Source organism: Condylostylus longicornis, unplaced genomic scaffold, assembly GCF_029603195.1.
Source record: "Condylostylus longicornis isolate FDR11 unplaced genomic scaffold, ASM2960319v2 ptg000016l, whole genome shotgun sequence".
NCBI lineage: Eukaryota > Metazoa > Arthropoda > Insecta > Diptera > Dolichopodidae > Condylostylus > Condylostylus longicornis.
In genome coordinates, this window is record NW_026577985.1 from 3,271,075 (window position 1) to 3,293,218 (window position 22,144).

General features: G+C 26.8%; 3 protein-coding genes across 3 annotated transcripts; 2 read left to right on the plus strand and 1 right to left on the minus strand.

Annotated features, from left to right (window-relative positions):
- Nucleotides 1–2,700: 2,700 nt before the first annotated feature.
- On the plus strand, nt 2,701–3,927 carry LOC129605949 (39S ribosomal protein L15, mitochondrial). The gene is made up of 3 exons (XM_055515984.1): nt 2,701–2,933; nt 2,998–3,144; nt 3,210–3,927. The coding sequence occupies exons 1-3, from the start codon at nt 2,829–2,831 to the stop codon at nt 3,831–3,833; spliced, it is 876 nt and encodes a 291-aa protein (XP_055371959.1). The 5' UTR covers nt 2,701–2,828; the 3' UTR covers nt 3,834–3,927.
- A 2,076-nt stretch (nt 3,928–6,003) lies between these two features.
- Nucleotides 6,004–7,067, plus strand: LOC129606007 (GPN-loop GTPase 2). The gene has a single exon (XM_055516052.1). It carries the CDS (start codon nt 6,140–6,142, stop codon nt 6,962–6,964), a length of 825 nt encoding a protein of 274 aa, XP_055372027.1. The 5' UTR covers nt 6,004–6,139; the 3' UTR covers nt 6,965–7,067.
- Nucleotides 7,068–8,271: 1,204 nt separating this feature from the next.
- On the minus strand, nt 8,272–17,458 carry LOC129606006 (protein artichoke). Its single transcript, XM_055516051.1, has 4 exons — nt 17,311–17,458; nt 14,219–16,721; nt 10,619–10,742; nt 8,272–10,366 (listed from the first exon to the last, which is right to left on the minus strand). Exons 1-4 carry the CDS (start codon nt 17,451–17,453, stop codon nt 8,607–8,609), a joined length of 4,530 nt encoding a protein of 1,509 aa, XP_055372026.1. The 5' UTR covers nt 17,454–17,458; the 3' UTR covers nt 8,272–8,606.
- Between the last annotated feature and the right edge of the window lie 4,686 nt (nt 17,459–22,144).

A 22,144-nucleotide genomic window follows, 5' to 3' on the forward strand; every position in this document is an offset into this window, starting at 1 on the left:
GTGGCAAAAAATGTGTATTATATTATAAAAGCGAAGAAGAAAAAAAGTGTTTAAAAAAATTATTATAATTTATATAATATAATTTTTACAAATAATAAAAATAAATTTTGAAAAGACGTACAATAGTAAAAAAAATTTAAATAGTTGTGAAAAAAATATTTTTTTTTATAGAAATGGGTAAACATTATTTGAAGTGTTTGGGATGAAAAAAAGCCGACACGAAAATTTCATTTGTTGCCAAAAGATGTGAAAAGGTAAATTTGTACTTTTGAAAATATTTTAAATATTTAGTGTTAGGCATTTGTAATTAATAAATAAAATAAATAAATTATCTTTAAATTTTTTATTTTTATTTCAATCTTAATAAATTTAGAACATATTTGCCATGAATAATATATTTCCCGGTAATAATTATATTTCATAAAGTAATCAGTATCTTTTTTTCTTTATAAATTACTTTATTTCTATGTCACTACCTGATACTGTGTATCTACTGTACCAGGTACATGCATGTGTACATTCATACATGAAATTTCAAACTCTTTTGCTTTCATACATTCGAATTCTTTACCTAACTTTAATAAAATGAAAAATAAATTTTGTTATTATCAAAACAAAAATAACAAAATTTTTGCCTAACTTAATTTCATTTTATTTCAGTTCAATGTTTTTAATACACTCGTTTGTTTACAATATTTTGTTTCTTTCTTGCCTACACAACTCTTATTACCATCTATTTCTACAAAAAAATGGAATATTTTAAGAATTTGGAAGCAAGATGCAAACGAAAACTAACGGAATGGAACGAGTCGAATTACTTATTAGTAGATATACTTTGATAGTAATGTACTTAATGTTGACTTCCTTTTTGTTTTGTTAAGGAATATACAAGTGCTTGCGCAACATAATATCATTTCGGCGAATATTCGAGTAATTCATTCGCTTCCAGTAAATATTCGCTTCGCGAATCGTAGTAACCCTATGACTTGTGGTTGAAGATAATTCGACTACAAACATTAACAACAAAACCTTTTCAGCGACGACAGTCTCATCTATAAAATTACTTTTCGCTGTTAGATATGGCTGCAATGTCATTCGAAGAAAAAATTATTCAATGCTCAATGAGAATGACAACTACATCGTAATCAATTAATGTTAGTGAAACAAAAACAACGCTCCGTGAGAACGCCAAAATTCGACGGCCTTAAGTTAAAGTAAGCAAAGAAGTCGTTTTTTTATTAAACTAAAAAAAAAAATTTTTTTTTTTTAATTCAATTAAAGAAAAAAAAAAGTGTGAAGGCAAAAAAAAACAAAATTTTAAAAATTTGTGAATTGTATATTAAATATAAATATTATGTGAAAAAAATGAAGAGATGTTAAAAAAAGTCGACATTGGGTTCTTGAAATCTTAAGAAACATAGAGAAAACTGGACTTTTGCAATTGTATACCCAAAAACAACATTTGATTTATTTAAATTATGTAAATTTTATTTATATTTATTTAAATGAATGTATTTATCATTTGATACATTTGTTTATACAAAAGGTCATCTGTGTTTTTGATTATTTATAAATTCGTCACCTAAAGATTATACACCATTTTTGCATATTTTGAATTAGGAGTTGATCTTACGGCTTTAAAACATGCTTTTTAGAATCCCTTACATGCGTCACATATGGTCACATTTACTGCAATGAACTAAATTTTTGTAATTAATAATTATAATTATAGGTCAAAATAAAATATAAAACCGTCCCAGTTTAAAAAAATAGCAAAATAGCACTAATTTTGTGTTAACTAACCAAATTTGTTTCGCTTCTCTTTTCTTGACTTTTCTCCTTTCCAGTTTTACATGCATTTAAATGTATGACTATTTTGAAATAATTCAAATGCTTACTTTGGAAAAACTGTCAGAAATGTCAAAAAAAAAAATATTTTACAACCTGATGCCAGTTTAAATTTTCTACGATGCATAGTATCATACTATTACATAGTACCAAATTATTTGCGAATCGAAAATGAACTTACTGTGTTCTTTTGCTATCAAGTTCTGGTTCAATCCCTTAATTTGAAAAAATGACAGTCGAAAACCAAGATAATTTTACGGTTTTTATTTAGATCTTAAGTATTTAATAATGCTAAAATAAATGTTTTTAATTACTTGGTAACAGAGTAAATGACATTAAATTAAATAAAAAATGGAAAATCATAGCGAAAGGTATGTTTTACAATTTAATTAAAAGGCTTGATTTCAAAATATAGCATTTTCCACAAAAAAATTAAAGAATTATTACTTTAGCTTTGTAAAAACAAACAACACGTGTAACTTTAGCTTTTGGAAGCTAAAAAATAAAATTAAAATAATAAAACAGAAAATTATAAATATAAAAAATATTAAATACTAAAACAGTTTTTTACTTCACTTTCCCATATTTAATTTTTAATTCGAGGCACTTGATACAGTATAATGAATAACTTAGGATACTTTTAAAACTTAATTACTAGATTTTTTAAAAGAGATTTTACTTAATTTTTAATTTTCCGTTTATCTTAACAATTCTACCAAACCCTGTCCAATTACGTCACTCTATAAAGTTGTCTATTTGACAACTAATTTTTTAAATTTCCTTGTTAATGTATACCATGTCTATATTGTATATTGGGCACACTTGACAGAGGTATTGGTCAATATTTTTATTATGTCAAAATTTGAATCAAAATAAAATTAATCGAACTAAAGTTAGACAGAAATATCGCACTTCTTATTTTAAATTTTCAGAAAATTTTGCCACTAATATAATTGGTTCACCGTTGGAATATTTTAAACATGGGAAGTGCAAAAGAAATAGCTGAGAAATCGATAAAAATGCTTCAAAGTTTACCTAGAATTCAACTGGGGAATCTGCGTCCAAATCCCAATTCTAAGCTAAATGTAAAAACATATAAATCTATTTTTTCGATTTTCTCATTAAATATATGTATATTGATTTAAACAGGTCAAAAGGGGTAGAGCTCAACATGGTGGTGACAAACATGGTGCTGGAAATAAAGGTTCTGGCCAACGGCAAAACTATATGAGATTAGGTTACGAAACCGGTAATACACCCTTCTATCTACGATTTCCATATGAACCTTATTATAAGGTATTAGAATACCAGAATCCCAAATATTTTAAACCAGAAAAAATTATTTTGCACGATAATTTCAGGGTCATCATTTACGTCGAGAATATCCTCCATTAAGTTTACATCAGTTACAAACTTTATTAGATACAGATCGAATTGATAAAAATAAACCAATCGATTTAACACAGTTATGTAATACTGGAGTTGTTAATATAGATCCAGTTGGAGGAATGCATTATGGTTTTCAATTAACAGATGAAGGGATAAATAATTTTAAAGCTAAAATTGTTATAGAAGTTCAACATGCTAAAGAAAACGTTATTGCTGCAGTTGAACGGAATGGTGGTGTTATTCGGACTGCTTATTACGATGTTAGAGCGTTACAAATTCTCGTTGATCCTGAAAAGTGGTTTGAAAAAGGTATTCCAATTCCTAAACGAATGCTGCCACCACAAGATGCTATTGATTATTACACTTCTGCTGTCAATCGAGGATATTTAGCGAATCAAGCAGAAATTGATAAAGAACGTGAAAAACTGGCCACAAAATATGGATATACGTTATCAAAACTAAATGAGGATCCCGGATTCGCCGAAATTGCTAATATGGTAAAAGAAGAAGAAGAAATTTTTTATGGTTTAAAACCAGGTTGGGTTATAAATTTGGTCGATAAGGAAATTATTAAGCCAAAAGCTACAAATGTTTAGTTAGAAATATTTATAAAGATTTTTTTATTGTTAGATTAATAAAGGCTAATGTTCTGAAAGAAATAAAGAATATATATTTAATGTTTTTTCAAGAACGTAACAGGAATTTCAATAACCTAAAAAAAATTCGTTGAAAGTTCATTCAAGAACTATAAGTGATTAAATGAACAGTTAAAACTTTGAAGGGGTTGTTGATAGAGATGGAAAACTATCAATGGCATTATCGATACTATCGACAGTTTTCAACTATCGAAACTATCGATGGTTTTATAAACGGTATTATACTATCGTCAAATAAGCATCAACATGTCAAGTATTAATAAATTTTGAATATAATGAATTCCATAACATTATTTTCGTATTTATACACATTAATTTAAAAATCAATAAAATTTGAAACTTTTTCCTTTTTATTTCTATGTTCTTTGCTTTCTTTTTAAATATTCCGTGAAGTCGTGAAGCGAATTCCATTGAGTAAGAGTTATATTTTATTGTATTGAGTTTCGTTATATTCTTATTATTTTTTTTTGGAATGAAAAAGAGAAAAAACTTTGTTACTAGCCATGTCAAAGTGGAAGTTTACCGCACAACATGTCAGTTATTGGCATAAATGCTTCAATTTATACAATAATTTTACTAATATTCTAAAATATTTCAACATGCTAGGTTATTGGTAATACTTTTGAAAATTCAAAAAGTTCAAAACAACAAACGATTTTTTATCGATCAAATAAAAAATGAAAAGTTAACAAAATAAAAATATTTATTTTAGGATAAAAAGTTAATATTTTGCACATTACAATGCCTGTGTGAGCCGCTGATAAGTCTAATTACAGTTGATATTTTTCAAATTATATTAATATTGTATATCGTACAACCCTATTACATGTTTCTCTACAAATTAAATGCAAGCCACAGATACATTGTAATACAGCAAGTTGTGTTACAAAACTATCGATATATCGCGCTAGTTTTGCGACGATATATATCGATTTCAAAAATATCGATGGTGCAATAAATCAATAGTTCTCCAACACTACTTTGTCAACAAAAATGAGAGAAAATGATGACATTCTCATTTTCTCAATGCTCAAGTTTTGTTGTAAAGTAAAATTCAGTGTCTTAAAAACCTTCAAAATCTTACTCTCGAAACATATGTTTTTCCAGGTCAGGTCAAATGGTTTTATTTTTCATTAAATATACATATATATTTTTTTTAAACTTTTCAATTAAAAAAAAGTAAAATAAACAAAATAGAACCACAAATGGTTTTTACAAAATCAAAATTTTCGGTTTTTGGTATAACCGTATAACCAAAAAATATTTGTTTATGTTTGATAGATATGTATGTACTTTGAAATTTAACGTTTATCGCATATTTATGAAGTTTTTAAAAGTTTTTTCAAGTTTTCCGTCTAAATACGCTCCTATTACAACTTTGACAATGATTGGACAAAAAAAGAGACAACTTGAAAGAATTTAGCTTCATTGTACTTTCAATTGGCATCTTTCCTTAGTTTTTCTAATTAGTTGATATAAGGTATTTTCGTCATTTGCGATATAAAAAAAATTTATTTTGACGTAATTATATGACTTTCTGTATCTCATTTTTGAACTAATTATTTTTTATATTTTCTTAATTTCCTTAAAAAATGATTGAATAAATAAGAAAAAAGGCAGCATTGAATGCTTTTCATAATAATGCATTACAATACAATGCTTTATAATGAATTACGTACCTTGGACAGATCTTTTAAGTTTAATATACCAAATTGTATACGTACCCAATTACAAAACTTGTTTTTCATATAATTTACAATATTGTTTCTTAAAAACATTTTTGTCATCATAGCAATACACGCTTAAACTTTATTTAAACTCTATATTTCTAAATTATATGTGAGGTGTCATGCAATCTACAAAATTATACCTAAATAAATTAAAATTTTGCAATATTCTTTTCAAGCAATTTTTCAAATAATTGACGAACGAGTTAACTTAAAAACTTGTTATGTAGTCAACTTGTGATGCGCTGAAAAACCAAGTTAAGCAATGTATAATCGGCTTAATAAACACGGTTGACTATATTGTCAGTACTGGCATTATAAACAATATTGTCTGATACCATTTAGTTATAAATGTCAAATAACAATAAGTGTCAAATAAAATTTTTTATTTACAAGTTTCAAACATATTTGTAATATAAAATATTTTTTTTTTTGATTTGAAGAAATATACTAAATAACATTTTGCCTGTTTTTGCTAAAGTTAAAAGCACCAATAAGACAATTTTTTTCGCAAAAACGATGATAACATCAAGAAACAAAGTTATCCAGAGCAATCATATTTTTGGTCAGTTAGTTTTGGGGCCTCCAGGTTCAGGCAAATCAACGTATTGTTTTGAAATGTCTAAATATTTACGTGAAATTGGAAGAGAAGTATCAATAATTAATTTGGACCCTGGAAATGAGAATATGAAATATACTCCTGATATTGATATAATGAATCTAATTAAAGTAGAAGATGTAATGGAATTTCATAAATTGGGGCCAAATGGAAGTTTGATGTATTGCATGGAATATTTGGAAAAAAATGTGAAATGGTTAATAAGTGAATTGAAAAAACTTAAACCAAGTTATTTAATATTTGATTGTCCTGGTCAAATAGAAATTTTTACACATAGCCGGTGTTTATCAAACATTTTTAATAAATTAGAAATTATGGGATATCATTTATGCTCCGTAAATTTAATTGAATCCCATTACTGTTCTGAACCAACAAAATTTATATCAACGCTATTGCTTAGCTTAAATATTATGTTAAATATCAGCCTACCTCACGTAAATGTACTTAGTAAGGCCGAATTATTTAAAAGATTTGAGTCAAAACTGATCTTTAATTTAGAATTTTATACCGAGGTTTTAGATTTAAAATTTTTATTGGAAGCAATAGATTTTGATTTTCCAAAATACGCCAAATTAAATGCTGCAATCGTTTCAATGGTTGAAGATTATAGTCTGGTAACTTTTGAACTCTTAGATTACTATAATAAAACTACAGTCGCAAAAGTGAAGCATGCAATTGACAAAGCAAATGGTTATATAAATGCAAGTGAAGAATCAAATGATTAAAAATTAAATCTTGATCCACATTAATTATTTTCTTTTTTGGAATGCTAGTTTGGATTTAAAAATTGTAGAATATTAAATTAATAAAACTGTAAATGAAAGCCAAGGTATATAAATAATTAAAAGTTATAACTACTTTGTTATAATAATTTAGCATTTTCAGAGTAAATTAACCCTTTTACGAATTAAATTAATGTTTTTACGAATGGAATTATACTTTTTGCGAATAGAATTTACCCTTTTGCGAATAGAATTAACCCTTTTGCGAATTGAGATAAACCAATAAATTAAACCTTTTTCAAATAAAACTAAACCTAAAAAAAGATGAAAATCATGAAAATGAAAATCAATAAAATTTAAACGACTTATTAAAAAAATCTGATTTTTTCATCATGTAGTTTTTTCTTTGCTTTTCTTTGTTATTTTACCGATCACTTTTCTTATCAAAATTAAAAAAGTTTTACGATTATCTTATTTTTGAAAGTTTAGAGTAAATTATTCATTTCCATTTCTAACTTTTTAAATCAGAAATTCATATTAATTAATGAATTTTAATTACATGTAAAATTATGGATATTAATTATTTTTTATTTTATGCAAGAATAAATATAAAATTTAAATTAACATAATTTAATTAAATACATACATATGTCCCCATATATATATGTATAAGTATACGCATACTCGTATAATATTACGTGCCCAAATATGAAAAACATGATTTTTTTAATAAGTCGTTTAAATTTTATTGATTTTCATTTTCATGATTTTCACATCTTTTTTTAGGTTTAATTTTATTTGAAAAAGGTTTAACTTAAAAAAAAAGTTTAATTTATTTCGCAAAAGGATTAATTCAACTCGCAAATGGTTTAATTCTATTCGTAAAAGGGTTAATTCTATTCGCAAAAAGTTTAATTCCATTCGCAAAAAGATTAATTTAATTCGCAAAAGGGTTAATTTAATCTGAAAATGCTATTTATATTATATTATGCAAAATATTTTTGAATACAAAAGTTTTAAAGTGAAACCCGCGTCATATAAAAATAATTGACAAGTTTTTTTTTTAACTTTTTATTAAAATTAACATGAAAATACACTTTTGTATCTATATGTACTTATGTATGTATATTATGCGCATATGCATATACACATATATATACATATATATATTTACAAGTTTAAAAAAATATCCATTATTCCTGTTTTTAATTTTAATAAATATAAAATAATTAAAATTTTATTTTAGAATGAAAATTTTTTGCCTTAAGTATAAAATTGTGCTAATCAGTTAACTTAATTAACTGATTATTATAAAATTTAACAAATTTTATTGAGCCATCAATTAACAGTTTTCATTATTAAATTATTTTATTTGCCTTCATCTTTGCCGAAGATATATAAACATTTTTAATTAGGCGCACAATGTACTTGTTTCGAGCTTATTTTCACTTGGCGGTACATATTACACAATATTTAATATAAGTCTCTTTAAAAGTTTAATATTGATGTTCGCGTATACATGTACATATGTATGTAAAAATTTACTAAAATTAGTTTGGCATTAATGCACTTACCGAAATAAAACTAGCAAATTTTTATAAAAACATTAAATTTTGGCAACATCGTATGTAAATATAAAAAAATATTATCTAAGAGTAACGTGAACTAAAAATATTAACATTAAATTCGTTCTAAAAAAATTAGAAACCCAAAGTTTTAAGGCCTGAGATCTTAAAATTGACTTTGGCTTTCCTTTAGCTGTTTCTATATCAGGTTCATATCGCCTTCTTGAATTTTTGTAGTTTTCATAATACCATTCCATTCCGTGCTTTTTTATTGGAAATGGTTCTTCAGTGTGAGGGAAACTATTAGTAACAAATTCGTTAGATTGAAATTCATTGTCTATTTGTGCATGAGATGCGTGAAATGCTCTGGAATATTCTTCGGCTGTAGGCTGACCCGGAGTTGAATGATATGATGAAGTTGAAGTTACTCCGCGCGAATATTCTTGCTGAAATACTTTTTTAATATTTGACCGAGACGAAGGTATAATTTTATAGTCTTCTTCAGGTTGATTGAAATTTTTAGAAAAATCGGTGGACCACGGCCGCAATTTTATGGATAATTCTTCTTGTTCTTCTGCTGGAGGTATTAAAAGTATAGTTTCAGAAGTTGATGTAAGTGGAAAAATATCTTCTGTAAGTAATTGTTCCGTAGTATCTTCTTGTTCTGAAACTTTTGCTGTCCCTACAAGCTGCGACGTAGATGGTGTAACTGAGAGTACGGATTCCAAAGTCCTTGCATCATTATGCGCTGTATCTTCAGTGACATAATATGTAGGTTGTACTTTTTCAGATGTTTGATAGTCAAAATGTACAAATTTTGGAGTAGTAGATTGCAAATCAATTTTATTTTGACTTATATCAGAAAAATTTTTGGTTTGTACTGTGCTGCTAAGAGGAGATAGCGTAGAAGTATCCAAAACAATTTGCTTGTAATCAGTTGTTTTCCCAGAAATTTGGAATGTCTTATTATTTGGTAAGACGGGAATAAATCCACCTATTCTTCCGGGGAAAATTGGTAAAAATCCACCTTTTTCAATATACGGACTTTTAAATTTTCCAGTCATAAAATTAGCTGGAGGATTTTCATCTCTATCATACGTTTCGCCAATGCTGCTTGTTTCAGCTGAATTATAATTACCACTTCGAGAATTTGCATCAGAAAATTGAAAATCGCCCTTTAAGTACTTCTCAAATTCATAATCAGTAGGCTTAAACATTCGTACCTTTCCACGATTCATTGATCTAATTACGTTAAGCCCTTGTTGCTCTCTTCCTTTAGCATCCGGAGTTTTTGAATAAGGATTAAAAAATCTACCAAAATTCAGACTTGGTAAAGGGTACCCAAAAAAGGTGAATGTTGGCGTTCCACCGTATTGTGGCCTTGTTTTGTTGTAAGTATTAAAGTTGAGGAGGGTATTATTCACTAAATTTATACTGCTAGATGTTTTAGACGTTGTCGTAATCATATGGGAAATGGAAACTGGGGTTGCGGAAAATGTTGCAGAGTCGTTAGTTGGATAATCTACATATTGGTCATAAAAATATTCACTTTCAACAGCAAAAGGTTTTTGCTTTGATGTCTGAGTATCTACATCTGCAGTTAAGTCAATTTCGCAATCTTCAACGAACTCATTTTGTAAATGGCGTCCAAAATAGTCGCCATGCTCGTTAAACAACGGCAAATAGTTTGATGATCTATAATCCCCACAATCGGTTTGATCCAAACGTGATGCTCGTAAAAGTTTACCGTTCTGACATTTTGGACCCGGATTAGGCGAATTAGTCTCATCCAGCCACACGCTTAACCATTGCATTTCACAGCTGCATCTAATAGGATTTCCTACATTGGCAAAAAAAATAAAAACAGAATTATTTAGTTAGATTTTACCTGCCTGTATACACAACTTATTTATTTAATTTACGTACAGTTGTACATACATATGTAATATTAAATACATTTGAATGTGCACAACATGTTTGCATATTATACTCATGCATTAAATATACACGTAATACATCTGCATTCATATATGCATATAAATTAATGCACTTTCATTCATACATATCAATGCATCTGAAAAATATCACCTACCTTCTATGTCAAGTACAGCAATATTGCCTCTTAATTTTTGGAAAGTTTTTTCATGCATAGTTCTCAACTTATTATTCTTAATCGACAATACTCTCAGTCGTGGCATTGTTTCAAATGGCAAACCCTGTTGAACAATTTTTATGTATTAATTCTGTTAAGCTATAAGTATGTATGTACATATGTATGTACACGACATCATGTTATAATAAATATATACTAAATATAAACAAAATAAATATATACATATGTACATATGAAACCTTGAAATAACAAAAATATTTTTTAGATAAAAAATAAATACATACTTTGAATAAATAGGCCTGTCTGGCATAAGACTTTAAAAACAGAAAACATTAAAAAAAAAGTTTAAAAAGAGAAAACAATGACGTAATTTCAAGATACACATACATATTATATCAACACACTGCTCTGGTAACGGTAAGTATAAGGCCACCACGTAGAGAGCATTTTCCTTTTATGATTTTTAAAGAAATGTATAGAGTTTATATGAAGAAAAAAAAATGATCACAAATTTTTTATGTTTTAAGTCATATGAATCTAAAAATACCTAAAATTATGTTTATATAAATAAACTTTGGAGTTTTATTTTGATGCTTGCAAAAACAAATTGGCAAAAGAGAAAAGTTTGCATTCAAAATCAAATTTATTAAAAATATATTTCCTTAAATTTAGAAAAACCTATCATTACCATTTAAAAGGGTGCTGAGTCAAATACATATACATATATAAGACAGAAAAATCAAAACAAATTTTAAATTGAAAAATTTTTAAAGAGTAAATTCACCAAACTCTTAATTTTTTAATTAACTCTTTTATTTTCTTTTTTTTTAACAGAAAATTTTACTAAAAAATATTTGTCTTGAAGAAAATTTTGGGTATTTTAAATAATAATTTCAAAACTGTGAAATCTGCAAAAAAGAATGTTTGATAAAAAATGTACGTTCGAAAATCGTAGTGCATATATGTACATATCTAAAGTGGTAAACTATTTTGAAATTTTGTTTATATACTATAAAATTACTTCAAGTAATTGGTTACATTTATGTTTATATGTACATACATATAACTAATGTAATTTAACCAATAATTCTGCAAAAGTATAATTTTTATTTATTAAACATCTATTAGTATGCAAAAAAATATTTTTAAGATTTTAGTTGGAAGAACCTAAAGAGGAGCAATTAAATGCCTTGAATACACGAAAATAAAAATAAAAAATTATTAACCAAACAAAAATTACCTCCCTCCTTCAATATTTTTCAAGTTTTGCAAGGTAAAATTTAGTGTTTAAAAAACTTAAAATCTTACAGCTGTCGAATCATACGTTTTTTTTGGTTATATCAGAAGGTTTTATTTTCGAAAAAAAAAATGTTCATCAACAATAACTTTTTTATTAAAACTTTTCAATTAAAAGCAAAATAATATAACCAAAATGGGTTCACAAATGGTTTTTTTTAAGTTTCGCACTTTAATAATCCAAAATCAAACTTCTCGGTTTTTGGTATAACCAAAAAATATTTATTGGAGTTTGATAAATACTTTGAAATTTGACGTTTATCGCATATTTATAAAGTTTTTAAAAATTTTTTCAAGTTTTCCGTCTGACTTATTTTTTTTTTCTTTTTGCGAAAAATTTCGTCATTGTTTTTTTTTTTAAAGTTTTTTCAAGTTTTGTCAAAGGCAGACCTACTGAATTTTACTATAGAAAACTTGAAAGAACTTTAAATATTGAGAAAACGAAAACGTCATAATTTTCTTTCTCATTTTTTTTCAAAAAGTGTTATCACGGACCGTTTGCACGCAAAAACTTTATAAAGTTTCTTCAAGTTTTATATGCTTCATACATGATTCAAGTAAACTTTTGAATCATGTATGAAACATATGTAAGTACACGCACACACACACACACGCATGTACATATTTACATACTTATATACATATGGCGACAAATCGGGAATCGAATTTTGATCAGATCTTTTTAATATCAAAAATATTTTAAGAAAAATATTTTTTTGATTTTATAAAAGGAAAATTCATCAATTACTATGTTAGATCTACACATCCATATAATATAAGATGCATATCGTAACATTATGACATTTTTGCATTAAATTAAAGTATTTTTATGAGAAAATAAACTATTTTCAACTGAAATTAAACTTTTTTAATTTTGAAATATACTTTTTTATCCCCTAGAACAATCAGGCCTTTTATTACTCTTCGCTTCTTTTGCCTTACAAAATAACCAATTAATATATCTAAAAATAATTTTCAATGTTTGACTGTGAATCAATGTATTTAAGTATATCCATTAACAAGCACTCTCTATATACATCTCCTAACACCATGAACAAGTACTCTTTACTTCCCTAACAAAGTTTTTCGTACTATCTACGTATAACGTAGATAATTCTTTATAGATAACTTTTTCTTAATTTGTACCTGGAAAGAATAATGTTTTTTGGTTTTTAAGTTATAAACCGTTATTTAAATACACATAAATGACCATACATATAATTCTGCATAAATTCGATCCATATTCTCGTAGTCGTATCGTATGCAAATATCGCATGAAGTAATATAATCACGTCTACATATTATTATAGAAGTCGTAGACATGATAATTAAGAGTGGTACCAATCTCGACGTGATCGCAGATGTCAAAATCATCACGTGTACTTTTTCTTCAAAGCTTTTCATGCGACTTAATAGTAATTTTTTATCACCTCAATATTTGTACTCGATTGACCATAGCCTCAGAGTTTTCCTATGTTAAATGTATGGAAAAATCGATGAAGTTAGTAATTACGATAATTATTTAATAAATATTATAGAAAAAATCTTACTCTATTAGGAACAAAAAAATAACAAATATGACAATTTGAGCTTCTAATCAACTGAACATAAAATTAAGAACCGCGCCTATTAAATGCAACAATATTGCAATTATGAGGTGACCCACTGCAAAAATTTTGCATTTATCCGATGCCCTTATTATTGCAAAAATTGCTAAATTGCAAGGATATGTATAAATAAAAGTACCCTGAAATACAGTTTCGTACCGGAAAGGCTATGAAAGAAATTTTCAAGGAAATTTCAAACTACAAATCGCAAAGCGGAATAACGGTTTTAACTCAAGAATTTTTATGAGAGCTCTAGGTAACTATTCTAGAAACTTATGTATATATGGCATATGTATATATGTTACTAATTATTTATTATTTGATTAATGTAATAACAAAAAGAGCTTACGTTTAAAGCAATAAATATTTTTCAATTATCTCAAAGCAAAAAAAAAATATTTTTAATCTATGTATGTGTATGTATGTATGCATTTACATGCATTTTAGCTGTGCAACAATTGCGTCCTAAAAATTAATCAAAGAAAAGATAGCAGAGAGGCTCATAAAATGAATTGAAAGATATGTAATATTAAAAACTGAAAAATAAATCTGACTATACAAAAAGTATTTGACCGTATATACTAATCCAAAATATCCCTAATGCATACACCTACCAAAAATATATATGCAATATGTATGTGTGTAACGTGCTTGATTTAAAAAAAAACAAACTTACATAAATTTTGCATATTTGATTATTATCCATTTTTAGCTCAACTAACCAATTTAATATTTTTAAAGGCATGGTATTTACTATTTTTACTTTATTTGCAGATAAATCCAGTACTTCTAAACTTCTCATGCTTCTTAAGCCAACATTATCCATGTTGTGAAAATTATTTTCTGATAAATTTAAGTAGACAAGAGTTGGTAAGTTGTAGAAAGCCTCGGGAGAAATAAATTTTAATTGATTGTGTTGTAGGTGAACCGCTTGTAAACTATTCAAGTTTTCAAAGACACGATCTTTTAATTCAACTAACTTGTTGTCAGCTAAAACTAGTTCCTGTAATTCTGGAAGGTTTTTTAAAGCACTTGGTTCAATAGATTGAATTTCATTACTAGACAAATCTAAATATTGTAATTTTGGAAGATTCATAATTGTGCCGTGCTTTAGTTCAGAAATCTGGTTATTTGACAGGCGAATTTCCACAACATTTTTCCATGCCCCAACAATATTAAATGGTAAAATCATTAAATGATTGAAACTCACGTCAATATCTTTAATGTTAATAATATTTGCTAAACTTTCTGGCATTTCTGAAAGAATATTTCCAGATAAATCTAAAAACTCTAATCTCTTTAGATTTCTAAAAAATGATTGAGGTAAATCGCGAAGGTTATTTCGCGATAAGTCAAGTTGTTCAAGTTTCGAGTTATTAGTAAACATGTTATCAAAAAGGATTTCCATCTTGTTACCCTGCAAATTTAAATTACGCAAGTCCAACATCATTTGGAACGAGTTTTTTTCAACATCAGTTATTAAGTTATCTTGAAGGTGAAGAAGTTCTAATCGATTTGCGCCCATGAATGTTAGATCTTCGAGTACTCTGATTTTATTATAGGCAAAACTTAAAACTCTTAATTGTTCCAATGACTGGAATGTAAATTTGGGTATGTATTCTAGCAGATTTCTGCTCAAATCCAGCATTCTTAAATTAGGCAGGTCTAATGACTTACTTGCCTGTGGTAGTGGCAACTCAGATATCATATTGCCACGCATTGAAATTCGTTCAATAATTTTTGGTAATCCTGGAATAATTCTTTTAAACTTATTAAAACTTGCATCAACTTCAAATAGTTTGTCCAAACTTTTGAAAGTTAAGGGATTTATGTCGAAAATTTCGTTATTGGATATGTTTAGAGTTTCCAAAAAAGGTGTATTAGAAAATGTGTTACGATCAATTACATTTAGAAAATTTTCGCTTAAATCTAGCCTTCTTAATGACGGCAATCCAGATAAAAGAACACTATTTATGCGACGAAAACTGTTCAGACTCAAATCCAGTCCTTTGAGCCCAGGTAAATTCCAAAAAGGCATTGGAAGATTATCTGACAAGCTATTATTTCGTAAACGAAGTTCTCTTAAAGCTGGCATCGCTATTAATGCGTCTCTATCAATGATGCTTAGGAAATTGTCATTTAAATGTAATTGTTCTAACGTTCCATGTCCTCTTAAAATTCCATATGAAATGTCTGTCAATTGGTTCTGACTTAGTTCTAAAAATTTCAATGCTGGTAGTGAATCTAACAATGAACGAAGTTCTTCAATGCGATCTATTTCATTGTTATTTAAGTATAAGCTTTCAACTCCACTACCAGATGTCTGCATAAACGATTCGGGATGAATTTTTTTAATTTTATTATTCTGAAGGAATATTATTCGCAAATTTGGTGTCCTATGAAAGGCTCCGTAATGAATTTCACTAATTTTATTATCATTCAAATACAACTCAGTTAGCATTGGCAAATCGACTAAACTACCTTCTTCCAATACTGTTATTAAATTGTGATCTAAACGTAGCTTTTGTAAGTTTTCTAAATCTTTTACAACTCTTCCCACCATTCCAACATCATTGATTTTATTATCAGACAATTTTAAATTGATTAAATTTGGTAATCTATATAATGATCTTAAATGAATCCAATTAATTCCGTTATGACTTAAATCTATAACTCTTAGAGATTTTAAATTATCAAAAAGGCCAATTTCTAATCGTGTTAGGTGTTTACCGCCATTGAGATGAATGCTTTCTAATTTAGGTAATTTTCTAAAGTGTATAGGAGGAAATTCAATTAGAGATTTACTATATATGTTCAAATATTTCAAATTTGTTATTCCTGAAAAATCTGGTATTCGTTTTAATTCGTCACTTTGTATGGTAACTGCTTCCAAATTAGTCAATCCGTGCAAACTTTCAGCCGGAATACTTCTTAGATTAGGTTCTACCATAAATATTTCAATTAAATTATTTTCTAATTGGTTCAACCATCCGTTAGAAACTCTTTCGATTCCATTATAACGTAACATTAGTCGAATTATACGTAAACTGCCAAAAAATGTTCCTGGTAGGGCTGGAAGTTGATTATTTTCCAAAATAAATTCATCAATTGTATCGGTTAATGTTTTTTCAACAGCTTTAATGCCTTCCATCGTTTGGGGAAGATTGCTATGCGAACACCTACATTTAAAAAAAATTTATAATAAGAAAATTTATATAAGAAAATTCTGTTGTGTAAATTTAATGAAATATAAATCCGAATTATAAATTAAAACATTTTCTATAAAAATATAATAGTATAATTACTAATTATGTAAAATCCAAACTAAGGAAGAAACGAAAATAAAAACAAGGAAAAATCAAAAGTAGCTTACATAACATCTCATTTGAAAGAAAATATTATATTGGCTCAACAGAGATAGATATGTAGAGCCATACAATAAAAAGAAGGAAATAAAAATCAGTGATTATAATATCTAAAAAAACTAAGTTTTAGCTTGTCAAAATAAGTTTTTGCTTGACTTTATCCCAACTAAAAATTCGTTAAAATCTCTAGTTAAAGAAAAAATTAACAGGTGAAGTCAATTGTTCCACTTTTAAAACAAATTTTTCCTTTCCAGTGGCAGTTTACAAAATTACTGTAGAGTGCATTGCAAACTTTATCAAATTTACATAATATTAGAGTACTTTTCGAACTTTTAGTAAAAAAAAGTCTTTTTATTAGAATTACGGGATATTGTTATCACAATTTAAAACTAATCAAACTTACCATACTTGAATTTCTTCATTTTTAAATGCGCACCTACATGGTAAAATTGTTTCAAGTTTTGAACAAGATTTGTTGGCTTCAATAAATTTCCAATATATCAATGAATAAAGCAAAATAAACTTATTTTCAATTCGTATTCTCATTCTAATGCTTAATGAACGCTATCCATGCCATAATCCATATTAAAGGTTTATACATAATAAATCTGTGAATTATATAATGAAATCAGTTTGAGAATTTTGTTATTTTTAGATCATGATACCATTTAATAATTCAATAATTCTGACAGTCAATTAATCCGGTGCTCAGTAAGTACCGTAATTACCATATATTTAGTTACAATAACTGTATTGCAACACGATTCAGCAATCGTAACTTAAAAAACTGAACCGTATCTACAACCGTATTGATGCAATTTTGAAGTTAAAGATTATTTTAGTTTAACCTATTTTAGATGTGATATACTTATGTTAGGTATTTGAGGTAATTCTAAACTTGAATTAAATTTTTATCTAACGGCTTCAAATATTAAATAGAAAAAAGAATCAGCAAAGTTTATAAGGTTATTTGCACAATTCCAGGACGGTTGTCACTAAAATATTGGACTAATGAAAAGTTTAAATCAAAAGAGTGTACGAAACTTTTCAAAGACAAGCCACACCTGTTAAATTTACAAAAATGCCAAAATTATTCGAAAATTAAATCGAAGAAATGTTTTATTTTGTGCAAATTTGAAAAGTATGATTTCTCAAACCACAAGAGAAATGTATGTGCAGTTTGAGAATCAGATGTAGGAGTTAAAATAACAATAAAAAAAACCGTTAACAACAAATAATAGTTCTATCGAATTCAAAAGGCAAATTTTAAATCTTACTTTACCTTCGATTGAAGAATCATTTTTAATTTATACAAATACATACATACATATTATGTAGATTTATTTTCTTTTCTAATTATTAATGCTACCAGATCATTAAATTCAGCAAGTAAATCAAAAAAAAAAATTCTCAAATTTTTATGAAAATCACAATAATTGTTAGAAATTATTTGTGTGAAGTAAACTGACTAATATTTTTTACGTTGTTAATTCTTCATATTATTAATATTAACGTTCAAATTAAAACAAAAAAATTGATAAATAAATTTGAGAAATACATTTGACAAAAAAAAATTAATTGCAAATTTAAATGCATTCCTTTCCTGTCTCCCAAACAGAAGTTTAGCGTATTAAAGTATAGAGAGAAATATAATACATTTAATTTAAAAAAAAAATTCAAAGTAACCTCAATTATTTTCTTTTCCAATTAGAAAAAGTAAGAAAAATAATGTTGGGTCAAACCATTGTAATATAGCACTTTCCCCTTCACCAAGTGAAAAACAATCTTTTAAAAGTTTTGTCATATTTATCAACGCTTTTAAATAAAATCGATGTACAGCTATTATTACCTAGTTCACTATTAAAACTACTTTCATTCATATGCGAAGGTATTTTAAGGATTGCATACATTTTGGATGAATAATTTAGGCAGTCTGAAATAAAGCAAAAAAAAATTAAAAAGGTGTTATTATGTGCTCAATTTTAGGGGTTAATTTCGTGAGTTAAGAATAGTAATTATATTTTTTAAAGATATGGAATTTACTGTTAGCTTCCTGCGTTTATAGAAATTTAGAAAAGTTTGCGGTTTCGGAAATATAAGGTGCAAAAAATTCAAACTTTACAAATTTCTGGAGGCGATAACTTGAAAGGGAAGGTGGGAAAAAATTTTTTTCCAACGAAATGAGCTATTAGTGTCTAAATTTCATACTTTCACGATCTGGTGTCTAGGAGAAAAACAACATCATGGTTTCACTGCAATAATTAGTTAAAAAATGCCATTTTTAGGGTTTATGAGGGGTATAACCTTAGGGGCAGGAGATAGGTAAAAATTTTCTTCTATAATGAAATAAGTTTCTAATAAAGATCTATGTACATAAAAATTGCAGCTTTCTATCTTCAAGGGTGTAGAAGTTTTGTAAACATGTAAACATGTCTACGGACGGGCAGACGAACAAAAAGAGTGAAACTAATAACCACTTTTTTCAATTTTTTTTTAAAATGTGCTAAAAATTAGATTTGCCAGGCCGTTGATATTTTTGATGCTTTGATTTAAATTTAAAAATTATAAATTTGCCTCCAATTATTTAAAAATGTAAATAATGTAAATAAATAAAAAAATGTATTTTAATTTTGACTTTTGCTACCGAAATACTACTCAACTTAAGCAGCCAATATACCGATAAAATAGCCATTCTATTTTAAAGTTTATTGAAATTTTAACTTTAATAAGTTTCAATCGTGAAATGATTGGTTAACTAGACCACTAACATGTTTATATAACAGGTAGTTTATATAATTTTTCATTTAAACATTTAGGTAACGTTGATCCTAGATGATTTTAGAAACAAACTAAAAAAATGGAGAATACTCAAAAATTGGACAAAAAAAAGATATCTATCAATCGGAATATTTTGGAATATGAAACATTAAGCATTATTTTTGTAAATCTATTGTAAATTTTAATTTAGTATATCTTACACTATTTTTTTAAAGGACAATTTCAGCAATCAAAAAAGAAATTCGTCGTAATAATAATTTTAATTGGCAGTTAACTCCAAGAGTTACAAATTAAATTAGAAAATACTTTGAAATAAAAGCTTAAAATTTTTCTTAATCTACTCAAAATTGAACACTAACAATTATTTTGAAATTGGTTTTTATTATTTTAAATTAGAATGTTATTTTTAATTCTCCTCCTAATGGGAAAGTTTAATATTTTGAAAATTAAGCTTCAAAACTTTAAATTGTTTAAAATTCAATAGCTCTAAGGAAAAAACATACATATATGAATGTGATGTTCTCTATTAAAATTCAAAGGATACTAGCAACTTGTTTTTCATACTTTTTTCAAAATATATATTGTATAAGTTAGAGACTTTAATATTTTTCAGGTTAAAAACATTAAAATTGAAATCGAGAAAAACGAATTGCTCTCTCTAATTCTGTAACTAACTATATTTTTATCATAAAAGAGTATCTCAGAGATCATTTCTAAAGTAAACAGTAATCCAATTTATTACAGATATTTAGTAATTTCACCTGTTAACAGTAAATCAGAAATAACGTTATTTGTTTGATTTTCTTTTATTCCATATTAAGAGAAAAAGTTTGTGTACTATGCGAACAAAAATACATAATATGTAAAAAATTGCATATGGCATTAAATAAACCCATTTAATACGCTTACAGGTACCATATATACATATTTGTTTTTCTTTTTGATTATTCAAAATAAAACGTTGAATTTTCATAAATATATATATGTGGGTATAAACACACGGTGTTTCCATTAAGGTTGCAATCGATTTCGCGGATGATTCTTTGATCAATTTTCAGCAAAAAATTGAATCGGTGGTGGAGGATGCAGATATACTCGTTTTCAAGCTACAGGCTGTTGAAAAACAAGGTACCACACTTTTCCTGCATATAAATAAATGTTTATAGTTTCGGAACCATGCAAAATAGGGTAACCATTGGTGGCTTATTTTACAAACGCTTGCACCCTCTCCCCATACAATTTTTTACTAGAAATTGATCAAAGAATCATCTCTGAAATTATTTTCAGAAACACCTTGTATTTATATATGTGTATATAAGATACTATATAATCGCAGTACAACAATCTTGCACATAACGAAATATGTTATATAATTAGATGCGCTTGACAATAATTTCAAGGTCCAGTGAATCTTCTTTTAATACACTTTATCGAAATGAGGGAAAACTATTCATATGTTATGAAAAACTTTCTCAATCAGCGACATCTTTTCGCGTAATTCCAAATAAAAGTATTAGTGTGACTTCTCTATGTGCTTGTATTTTTGTATATATAGCGGTGTCTATGATTTAAACATTAAAAACCATACACAACATTTTAACACAATTAAAGATAATTTTGGAAATAAGTATTAAGGGAGTGGAACATCCCAATTGTGTAAAACATTACAATAAGACTATATTACTATTCCTTCAAAAAGTATAAACTTCTTCCTTAAAAGCAATAAAATTATTTAAGTTAAGTATTTAGTAAAAATATTATACCTTTTTATTTTAAACGTTGTAATAATATATTTTTCAAATTACTTTAACAAGGCATAACACAAGGGTGATGGAAAATTATGAAGTTTTTTGCGACAATATTCTTTGGAATTTTAATTTCTTCTTGAAATAAAACGGCTGTAAAGCACTACTTTTTGGCTTATGATTATTTTAAAATTATAAATCACAACTGAAAAAAAGAATTCCCCTGCAACCAGTAATCACCTATCCTAAAAAAGATGTTGACAAAACATATAGTTTTAACCGTGACATTTTTTTTCAAAATCACTCATGATATTTGAATTTTGCGCCAGTTTAATACATTTGGTACTCATATAGCTTATTCAAATCATTCTTGAAAATGGTTTATCAAAAAAATTCCTATTTCGCATTTTCTAAAATCTTTCACATCGAATTTGATATAATTTAAAATTCTTTGGGGTTTAATTTTTTTAAGAATTTCTTTTTGGAACTTGGGGTCCAACAAGTTTAGTTTAAAAAATTAAAAAAATATTATTTTATTGAAATAAGTTTATTTCACTATTAAGCGGCAATTTTGTGAAAAAAATTTATTCGCAAATTTTTTACGCCTAGTTTGAGAAGATAAAAATATTTCGGACATTTTTTAATTTAGCGAGTCATCATTTTCTCTCATTTTTGTTCAAAAAATATTACCCTAGACGCTTTAGATGCAAAAAC